This window comes from Emiliania huxleyi (assembly GCF_000372725.1).
Source record: "Emiliania huxleyi CCMP1516 chromosome Unknown EMIHUscaffold_18, whole genome shotgun sequence".
Lineage (NCBI taxonomy): Eukaryota > Haptophyta > Isochrysidales > Noelaerhabdaceae > Emiliania > Emiliania huxleyi.
Window position 1 is genome coordinate 564,739 of NW_005200784.1, and position 10,749 is coordinate 575,487.

General features: G+C 68.2%; 2 protein-coding genes across 2 annotated transcripts; one reads left to right on the forward strand and one right to left on the reverse strand.

The window, feature by feature from the left end:
• Positions 1–2,651: 2,651 nt before the first annotated feature.
• On the reverse strand, positions 2,652–3,812 carry EMIHUDRAFT_63749 (hypothetical protein; the record flags this gene model as incomplete). The annotated part of the gene is made up of 1 exon (XM_005783443.1): positions 2,652–3,812. A coding segment is annotated over one exon (1,161 nt), but the record flags the coding sequence as incomplete, so codon positions are not given.
• Positions 3,813–7,078: 3,266 nt separating this feature from the next.
• Positions 7,079–8,321, forward strand: EMIHUDRAFT_203165 (hypothetical protein; the record flags this gene model as incomplete). Its single annotated transcript, XM_005783444.1, has 5 exons — positions 7,079–7,295; positions 7,382–7,404; positions 7,502–7,831; positions 8,077–8,109; positions 8,313–8,321. 5 exons carry the CDS (start codon positions 7,079–7,081, stop codon positions 8,319–8,321), a joined length of 612 nt encoding a protein of 203 aa, XP_005783501.1.
• Positions 8,322–10,749: the final 2,428 nt, after the last annotated feature.

Consider the following 10,749-nt stretch of genomic DNA (forward strand, 5'->3'; position numbering starts at 1 on the left):
CGCAGCTGCCTCTGGAAGGCACCGAGAGGTACCTTTTTCGCGCAATGGTCAAAATCAAGGTTTTGTAACGCGAGCTGTGCCACAGTGAAATGGCACTAGCCGATGTATAATGTATTTGTCTCGTTGATATATGATATCGCAGTGATCGAGAACCAAACCTTCATTTGCAATACAACGCGCAATCCAGTGTGAACGGAGGTCTCTCAGAGCTGCATCTCAGTTCAGACATCGGCGGGGGAGGGGGGGGGGGGGGGAGCGCGCGGGGTCCCGCATCTAGCGGATAGCCGTGCACGACGTGTCCTGTGAACGCTCAGTGTCCGAATCCGCTGCTAGTCATTATTCGCTTCCAGCGTCCCCACACTGCCAGAGAACGCGCTGCCGTCACTTCTTCCAGAAGCGGAACAAGCCGGCGGCGGGCGTCGCCGTGACCGGGCCGGAGCGCTTCGCTTGCTTGGTGAGGACGCTGCCTGAGCCGCCCTCCGCCTTGCGCTTGCCGCCCGCCGCGTCGCCGGGCGTCCCCACCGCCGGCGTCGGCGCCTGCTTGGCCTCCGGCGCAGCAACGGAGCCGCCCTCTGGCGGGACCTCGGCCGCTGGCGGCTCCGCTGCCGCGTCCTTCTCAGCGACGGCGGCGGCCGACGGGGTGTCGACGGCTGGCTTCGCGCCGGCCGCGTCCTCCTCCTCCGCCTGTGCGGCGGCGTCCGCCGGCGGCATCTCACCTGTCGCCGAAGCGTCCCCTCCGGCAGCCTCCGCCATCTCGATATCGGCCACCGGTGCGGCAAGCGCGGGGGCGGGGTCGGTCGAGGCTTTTGGCGGCGGGCCGCAGAAGAAGCTCGAGCGCTTGGAGCCAAAGAGGACTTCGGCGAGGCGCTTGAGCAGGGTCTGCTGCCGCGCGACCAGCTGCTTGAGCGAGAGGGTAGCGAGGTGGGCGGGCAGCGACTCGGCGCCGTCGGCCAGAGGCTCGGTCCCGGCCGCGGCCCCTTCCCCTTCGAGCAGCGCCTCGGGGAGGAGGAAGGCGGGCAGCTTGCAGAGGGCCGACCAGTCCTCGGCGCCGATGGCCATCCCGCTCACCGCCGAGCGGAGCAGCAGCGCGCGATCGTGCTCGGCGGCCCACCAGCGCGCGGGCAGGCTGCCGCCCGAGCGGTTGCCGGTCGCTAGGCCTCGCTCCACCTCTTGCGGCAAGCGCAGCGTCGGTGGCGGCGTCGGTGGGGGCGTCGGCGCGTCCGACTCGAGCGGCGTCGCGTCCGCAGCGGTTGCGTGCGGAGCCGGCGGCGGCGTGGGCGAGACGAGCACCCGCGAGAGCGCGAGGGCGTGCACGAGTCTGGTGAGGTGAGTCACCTGTTGGAGGGGCCAGTCGGGCGGCGGACGGTGAGCGGGACTGCGGCGGTGGCCCGGGGTGCGGGCGGGCGGCTCACCGCGTTGCGCTCGAGGAAGGACGAGAACTTTGCGTCCTGCAGGAGCCCGCCCCACAGCTCGGCCTCCTCCGCCTCCTCCTCCTGCGGCATCCAGTCCGCCCAAAAGGTCGCGTCGAGCGGAGCCTCGCCGACGGCGGCACGCACCTGCGCGCGCAGCTGCTTGCTCGCCCCAGCCGCCCCGAGCAGCGAGAGGGTGTGGCGCAGCAGGCCGCGCGCAAAGCTGCGGCCTGCTGAGTCTTCCGCCTCGTGCCTCACCCCAACCGAGAGTGTCGCCTTGAGCGCTCGGTCGCGCTCCGCCTTGGACCAACGCCGCGGCGCGCCTCCGTCCTCGGGCTTGGACGCCGCGCGCTCCGCACGCGCCGCCTTGGTGGCCCGCCGGTCTGCGGCCGCCTCCGGCTCGAGCAGGTCGAGCAGGCACGTGTCGGGCTCGTCCGCCAGGAAGATGGCGGTGAGGGTGCGGCCGGCCGTGTTCTTTGCCAACCGCGCGAACTCGGTGCACGACACGACACGATGCGGCTCTCCCGCCTGCTCCGCCTCGTTGCCCGGCTCCTCCGACGCCTCTGCGCCGCCCGCGCCCTCCTCGTCCGCGCCGCCTGCGGCTGCAGCGCGCCTCTGCTCCTCGCGCTGCCGCCTCGCCGCCGCCTCGTCCAGCCGCACCCGCCCGTCGTCGAGGTACACGCCCTCCACCCGCAGCCCCTCGCCGCGGCGCGACTTGTACTGGAAGCAGACGACGCGCCTCCCCGCCGCCTCGCCCACCACGCGCCGCCCCGCCCGCCCGCCAAGCGCCGCCTCGCACGCGTCCAGCGCGTTCTCGCCGTGAAGCACGTAGTCGTCCTCCTCGTCCTCGTTGTCGTCGCTGTCGCCGACGGACGCGCGGCTCTTGCGCCGCCGCGCGCCGCGCTCGAGCGCCGCCTCGGGCTTACTGGCCGCCGCCTCGGGCATGAGCTTGGACCAGAACTCGGGGTCGTCCATCGCCGGGCCGGCGGCGTCGACCCCGTCGCTGGCAAAGGTCGCCTTGGAGAAGGCGCCGCCCGCCGTGCCGCCGCCAACCGTCACCTTCTGCGCGCGCGAGAGCAGCTGGTCGATGTCCGCCTCCACGAACGCCTTGGTCGCGGCGCGGCTCTCCTCGTCGTCGCGCAGCACGTCATACGCGCCAAAGCGCAGCATATCGGAGAGCTCCGCCGCGCTCGGCTCCGCCTCGCGTGCGCCGCCGCCGCCGCCGCCGCCGCCGCCGCCGCCGCCGCCGCCGAGAAGCGCGTGGTCGAGGGAGAGCTTGAGGCACGCGCGCTCGAACATCGCGCGCTCGTACGTCTTGTCGGTGATGAGGCGCAGCACCTTGACCTGCTGCGTCTGGCCGATCCGGTGGCAACGAGCCATCCCTTGGGCGTCGTTCTGCGGGTTCCAGTCGCTGTCGAAGAGGACCACCGTGTCGGCGGCGGTCAGGTTGATGCCCACGCCGCCGGCGCGGGTCGAGAGGAGGAAGAGGAACGCGTCGGCGCTGCCGCCGTTCTGGAAGCGGTCGATGCAGGCCTGCCGCTTGCCGCCCGCGACGGAGCCGTCGAGCCGCTCAAAGGGGAAGCGGCTGACGTGGCAGTAGTCCTCGATGAGGTCGAGCATGCGCGTCATCTGCGAGAAGATGAGCACCTTGCGCCCCTCGGCGCGCAGCTTCGGGAGCAGCTTGTGCAGCAGCACCATCTTGCCGGAGGCGTCGGTCAGCGCGGCGACGGCGGCGGCCGGGTCGCTCGGCAGCGGCGCGTCCTCCCGCTGGAGCAGCCGCGGGTGGTTGCACAACTTGCGCAAGTTCATGTGGATGTTGTTCATCGAAGGGCCCTTGCCGGCGCCGTCGGCCTGCGCGAGGAGCGACACGTTCTTGTCGAGGATCGCGCGGTAGAGCACCTTCTGCTCGCCGGTGAGCTCGACCCAGATGATCGTCTCCTCCTTGCACGGGATCTCGTCGCCGACCACGTCCTCCTTGACGCGGCGCAGCATCAGCGGCTGCAGGAGCGCCTGCATGCGCCGCACCTCCTCAGCCTCGCGCATCTCGCCAAACCCGCCCTCCGCCTCGGAGGCGCCGGCCAGCCGCTCCGGCTCGAGCAGCTGGAGGAGCGAGAAGAGCTCCGCCGCGGAGTTCTGCACGGGCGTGCCGGTGAGCAGCGTCAGCTGCTCATACGCCAACCGCTCGATCGACGCGCGCATCCGGCTCTTTGGGTTCTTGAGCCGGTGCGCCTCGTCGACGACGAGGTACTGCCACGGTACCGCGCCGATCGCACGCTCCTCGAGCAGCAGCGTCTCGTACGTCGTCACCACCGCGTGGAACCAGTACTCTTTGCGGCCGCTCCGGGCGCCGCGGCCCGCCGCCGCCTCCGCCGGCGCGGCGCTGCGCCACAGCCGCTTGAGCATCACCTTGCGGTCGTCGGCAGAGCCGTGCAGCACCAGCGTGCGCAGCGTCGTCCACGCGGCGAACTCGCGGCGCCAGTGGCCGATCGTGGAGAGGGGCGCGATGACGAGGAAGGGGCCGGCGAGGCCATGCGCGTGGTGCAGCTGGCTGAGGGTCGCAACCACCTGCGCTGTCTTACCGAGGCCCATCTCGTCGGCCAGCATCACGTTGCGCCGCGACCGCCACGCGTCGAGCATCCAGTTGACGCCCTCGAGCTGGTATGGCCGCAGCAGCCTGCCATTCTCGAACGCGGGCGACGCCTCAAGCCGCTCCATGCTCTTCGGACGCCCCGTCGCGCGCCCCGCCGGCGGAGGGACGCACGGCGTGCTGCGCGCCTGCTCAAAGGCAGCGAGTGCCTCGGCGTGGGGAGGCAGACTCGCCGTGTCCTCCCAGCTGCTCTGCGCGATGGGCAACCCCGCCCATTTGACGAGGAGTTCGCCGTCGCGCTCCGCGAGCACTTGCTCCACCCGCAGCAGCGCAGGATCGAGGAAGGCGGCCGCGCCTGCCACCGGCAGCCCCTCGGCGTTGGCGTCAGAGGGGGCGCTGTTCGCCGCGCCCGCCGCGCACTCGCCATCGGCGCCCGCTCCGCCCTCGGCTGCGGTGGCCTCGCCGCCGGCGGTGCTCTGCGGCGGCGGTCCGAGCGGCGGCGCCTCGCGCACGTACGCCTTGACGCGCACACCCATCTTCGGGTCCGAGCGGAGCAGCGACCCCTCCGCCTCCCAGCTAACGTGCAGGTAGGAGGCGCCGCGCCACTTGACGAGCAGCTGCGCCTGCGGCTTGCGACCCGGCTCCGCATACCAGCGGCGGCCGACAAAGGCCTCGACGGCGCGGCTAGCGGAGGGGTCGGCGAGGCCGTCGCCCTCGCCCTCACCCTCTTCACTCAGCAGCTCGCCGTCTTCCGCCTGCTCGGCCGCCTCCGCCGAGTCGAGCTGCAGCCGGAAGGCGCGCAGCGCCTCGCGCACCTCGCCCTCTTCGAGGTCCTCCTCGTCCCCGTCGTCGTGCTCCATGTGCCACAGCGCCGCCTCGCCCTCCTCGGGCGCCGCCGGCATCCACTTGCGGATGACTCCGTCGCTCGCGCCGCTCTCGAAGAAGCGGCGAGCGCACTTGCCGATCCACTTGTGTCCGGAGAGCCGCCACTCCTCGCTCGCGTCCGCGTCCGCCTCGGAACCGCCGCCGACCGATCCCACCGAGTCCGCGCCGTCGCTCTCCGACTCGCCGCTCTCGTCGCCGCTCTCCTCGCCGCTCGACTCCGCCGCCATACTCGACTCGGCCTCAGACTCGGAGGCGGAGCCCTCCTCGGCGTACTTGCGCCGGCCCGCCGCCGCCGAGCGGGAAGTGGCCGCGCAAGCGCGGGTCGAGACGGCGCGCCTGGCCGGCGCCGCAGCCTCGCTCTCCCCGCCATCGGAGCCCTCCTCGGAGCCCTCGTCGTCGTCGTCCGACGGCTCGACGTACCTGCGTACGCCGCGCGTGCGCCGGCCGCCAAGCTCCTCGCCGGGGTGCAGGCTGTCACGGAGCTCGTCGACCTCGCACGCAGGTGCGCGAGCGCGCGCGCGAGACCCTCCGGCGGCGCCCGCGCCGAGGCGCGACTTGCGGGTCGGTTCCCCGCGCAAGTGGCGGCCAACCTCGACCCACGAGTCGAGCCGCGTGGTGCGGCCGGGCGAGGTGAAGACCTTGTCCTGCGGCCGGCGGCCCTTGTCGAGCGTCCAGCCCGGAGGGAGCACCTTGGCGTTCGGGTCCCAATCGGCTGCCGTGGCCGGCTCCTCCGCAACCCGAACCTCGTTAGCCTCCTCCACCTCCTGCTCGTCACACTGGCCAAACTCGTCGCCCGCCTCGCCCGCCTCGCCAGCAGGTGGAGCGGCTGGCGAGGGCGTGGCGTCCGCCGGCGGGTCCTCCTCCGCCGCCACCACTGCTGCCGCCTCATCCACCTCCATCGCCTCTGCAGAGTCGGCGGGCGATGGCGCGTCCAGGGTGGTCGGGTCTGCGGGCGAGCGAACCGGCGCCTGGGACGACTCGGGCTCGTCCTCCACCGCCTCCTCCTCCTTCGCCGCAGCCTCCTGAGCAGCCGCCGCCGGTGCCGCCACTGGGGTGTCCGAGGCGGCCGCCAGGCGCGAGCCGAGACGTGGCAGTGGCTTTGCCGGCGCTGCTCCCTCGGGCGGCGAGTTGTAGGCGAAGGCTAGAAGCACGCTGCGCTGCCGCCCCCCAAAAAACTGCGACGTTTGCTCGTGCACCAGCGGTGGCTCAGACTTGGCGGGCTTGCACGGCGGCTTGGCGGGCTTGCACGGCGGCTTGGCGGGCTCAGACGGCGGCTTTGCGCAGGGCTCGCTTGCCTTGCCTCCCTTTCCAGGTTTGCTCTGCTGCGTGGACGGCTTTGCGAATGAAAAAGCGTCAAACGGAGAGCTGTTGGAGCCCGCCTCCTCACCACCGCCCCCCTTTTTTAACCGTTTGCGCGGTACCTTGCCGCCCTTGTCAGCATCAGGGCCGGCGTCGAGGAAGAGGTCGTCCATCGTGGCGGCCAAGAGCCGCTCGCAATACAGTTGGTGGAGTGGTCTCACTTCCCGCCGTACGCGCCGACGTTTTCTTTTTTCTTTTTGCCACAAACTCACAAGCAGAAAGCCCCCTTTCAAAGGCGAGACCGAAAAACCACTGTTGCCAACAACATGCCAAAAAACACGGTCCGCCGTCCCAAACTGTCGCTCCTCTCTCTCCAGGCCGGAGCGGGGCGCGCGGGGGTGTGCGGCGGGTGTTTGTTGATGTCTGTGTCCCGAGAGAGCGACGTGTCACGTGGTATCTGTCTGCTGCTGCTTGCTTGCTTGCATTTGTTTCATTCATACATCGAACGAAGGCTAGTTGCCTCGTTCTCTAAAAAACAAACAAGTTTCCTCGACCAACTGCAACGACCCCGGGCCATCCCTCGCGCCCCGGCCGCCGCCCTCCCGGCCGATCGGGAGAAGAAGAACAATGACGGCAACAAACAAACACACACACACACACACACACAATCTGGGCAGCACGCAAACAAATTACGTACGCGATCGTTTGTTGGCTTTCGTCTCTTGCAGCCAAAACTACGAGCCAATTCGAGACTTAGTCTGCAACTACGAGCCTATATTGAAGGCGATAACAAACTACGCCCCGAGCGGGTTGGCGCGCTTGGGTTTTCTGCCACCACGGATGGCAACTAATTCTACCAGACAACACACGTACTAGTCCTGCACACCGCTCGCCTGATATGAGGTACTGCGTGCTCGCCGTGGCGCTGGCCTCGGCCGCGGGAGATGATTGCCGCAAATTCTGCCTCGACGATGGCAAGGACTGGACGGTCAAGTGCGCCTGGTCGAAGTGCGCTGGATGCGGTGCTTGCGCCTCGCTGGCGATTGGCAACTGCAGGCCCTCATGCGCCACCAACACAAAGGGCTGGGACAAAAAGTGCGGCTGGTCGGACTGCGGTGGCTGCTCCGAGTGCACGGCGACGCCCCCGCCGCCTGCGCCGGCGCCCGGCAAATGCAAGGCCTCCTGCGCCACCAACACAAAGGGCTGGGACAAAAAGTGCGGCTGGTCGGAATGTGAAGGCTGTTCCGAGTGCACGGCGACGCCCCCGCCGCCTGCGCCGGCGCCCGGCAAATGCAAGTTCTCCTGCGCCACCAACACAAAGGGCTGGGACAAAAAGTGCGGCTGGTCGGAATGTGAAGGCTGCTTGGCGTGCACGTCACCTTCGGCGCCGCCCCCGCCGCCGTCACCCCCACCAAAGCTGTGCTCGACGGTGATCTCCTCAAACGCCCTCATCAAATGCTACGATTCGGCGCTCTTCGTGGGCTTCACTGCCGACGAGGCAGCTTGCAGGAGCAAATGCGAGGCGATGCCGTCGTGCAACGTCTACGCGGTGTGGACCACAAACTGGTGCCGGCTGACAGAGACGTGCAACAGCCTGCTCCCCATCGACACAGACGGGGACGGCACCCCCGATTTTGAAGACGACGACCCGGTCTCGCCCCCTGTGGACGTGGTGCAATGCGCCTCGGCGCCGGCGCCGAGTCCGCCGCCGGCTCCACCGCCGGCTCCACCGCCGCCGCCTGCGCTTCCGCCCAAACACTGCAACACGGTCGTCCTAGAGGGCGGGCTGGATATGTGCTTTGGCACACCCTTATTCAAGGGTTTTGTTTCCGATGAGGCGGCCTGCGCTCTACTCTGCGAGGCGCACGCGCTCTGCCATTTTTACTCCGCCTTCAGCACCGGCTGGTGCCGGTTGACTGCGAGCTGCGGGTTGGCCGAAGTCGACTCGGACGGTGATGGCATCCCCGACTCTTCCGACCCGGACTCGACCGTTGATTGGGTCAACGTCAAGTCGTGTGGGGCGCCGCCCTCGGCACCGATGCCGCCCTTGGCACCGCTTCTTTAGCCGCCCAGGCGCCGGGCGCTCCGGACCACACACAGCGGGCGTTTGTTCAGGTTGCGAGCCTTGGCAGGGGGGTTAGAGGATGCCGCCTTGTGTATTGTCCGTCCTCATGTCGGAGCGCTCTTCTTTGAAACAGAGAGCACTTTTTCTTTGACACCGTAGACGAAACACGAGACTTCCCCACCGAGACAAGGGCGGAGGGGCCCCAAGGGGCGTAGGGGCCGCGTCCGCCTCAAGTGTCCGAACCAGCGCTCGAGAACCAGCCGGAGGAGGGCAGCGACGGCGCGGAAGCGACGTCTCGCCGGTGCACCACGTAGCGCGATTTGTCGATGAGCGCCTCGTCAAACGAGTACGTGCACGCTCCCCCCGCGCGGCCACATGGTGAGACGGTGTTCCACACACACATTTCACACGCGTTTGCTTCTTTTCTTTTGCAAGTCGCTCACTACCACTACTACTACTACTCTACTACGTACACACTCACACGGCTATGAGCGTATCATCTCCGGTTGTCCCCGCCCGGTGCACCCAACCTTGCACGCCCGTAGCGCGCCTTACACCTGTTAGGGCCGACACATTGCGTGGCGCAGCTTCAGCGACCTCAAAGCGACGGTACTTGAAGTCGATTCCGAAGAAGTCCTCGAGCTTGTAATCGCCTCCCGTTCCTTCAATGGCGCCCTCGGCCTGGGCCTCAGTCGTCACTTCTCTTCCTTTGAAAGAGGTCTGCCTCCACCAAAGCTCTCTGTAATGGTCCTTCTTTCCATCAACCGCAAAGCTGTCACCGTCGAACGATTGTCCAATCAGGCCGTGCGGCGCGACCACCTTGCCCGTGCTGGGCTGCAGCGAGAGCGGGTCGCGTAGCGGTGTCAGCGAAAGGTCGATCTGCTTCTTCCCGGGCGTGGCCGAACGCCAAATAGGCCGCGACGTTGCATTGATCGCCCAGGCGGCAGTCGAAACGTGCAGAGTCTCGGCGGCTCCACTCTTGGTGGTGAAGATGGAGATGTCTTCGACCAGAAGTGCTGCCGCGTTGGCCTGGATCATCTTGGTTCCGCCAGGAAGGCCGTGGGCAACTGGCGTCGGCGGCTGATTTGGTGAAAACTCGATGCGCAACAAGCGGCCAGAGGCCTCGCAACGAAGCCGAAGGAAGACGTCAGTGACAAAAGTGCCGTGCACCTTGAGGTTGGGCGGCGACGCGAGGAAGAAGGCGCTGGCTTCGAAGAGCGCGTTTACTGCCAAGCCAGTGTGGTGGAGCATCGCGTAAACTGCGCCATCCTCGCCGCGGAAATCGGCTTCACCACCATGTGCAAAGTGCAAGTGCGGGTCGCCGTCCACTCCGCCCGGCTTGAGGGGCGGCAGCAATGGCGGAGCTGGGGAAGAAGGCGGAGGGGTGGGCGGCTTTGGCGGGTGCGGCGGCTTAGGTGACATCGGTGGCAGCGAGGGCGGCGAGGGCGGTGGCGGAGGCGGCGACGGTGGTAGTGGACTTGGCGACGGTGGTGGCGAGAAGGGAGGTGGTGATGGCGGGGGTGCGAAAGGGGGCGGGACTGGACGGATGCCTCGAGGCGGGTTCGGGAGTGGCGGCGGAGGCGAGGGCGGCGGCGGCGAGAGCGGGGGCGAGGGCGGCGGAGGCGTGGGAGGCGGAGGCGAGGGCGGCGGCGGCGAGGGCGGGGGCGAGGGCGGCGGAGGCGTGGGAGGCGGAGGCGAGGGCGGCGGAGGCGGCTTTTGCATCACGAAAAGGGTGACAAGTCCCAAACTCGGGTCAGAAGAAGGTGGCAGCGCTGGCGGTGCCACCGGCGGCGGCGGGGACGAAGTCGACTGTTGAAGCGCGCGACCAGCCGGAGCGCCGGCACACTCGCCTCTGGCCCCGCTGAGGAAGATACAGTCCGTGCTGTTGACGAGGACGGCGCAGATGTCCTCTGAGATGCTCTGCTTGCAGCAGCTTGCGTCGTCGATGGGCTTGATACCACTGATTGTCGCATCGATTGCATCCAGATAGCCTTCGATGGACTTGATATCAATGATTGGCTGCCACGAATTGCCTCCGAATTCTTCGTCGGGATCACACGAGGGCGGTGGCGGCGAGAGCGGCGAGGCGGGCGAGGGCGAGGGCGGCGGCAGCGAGGGTGGCGACGGCGACGGAGCCAGGCCGAGCGGGAAGGGAGACGGCGGTGGTGATGGCGGCGGCGGTGTGTTGATGACTTGCACCTCCACTATCAGGCGAAGACTGGGCGTGGTGCCGGGACAGATGAACTGTCCAAGAGCTATCTGAACATCTTCAGAGAGCGCAGAAATCTTTGCCTCCACTGTTGTCGCCCCCATCGTTGGTCTTAAATCCAGGGTGTTTGTCGAAAAGACAAGAGGCTCTCCTTCGGCGCATGATTCATCAAGCCTGCGGTCTGCGATCGGCGGCGGCGGAGGGGGAAGAGACAGTGATAGCGGCGATACTGGTGGTGGTGAACTTAAATCGGCGGCATCGGGGAGGCCGTCGCCGTCCGAGTCGGGGTCCCTGG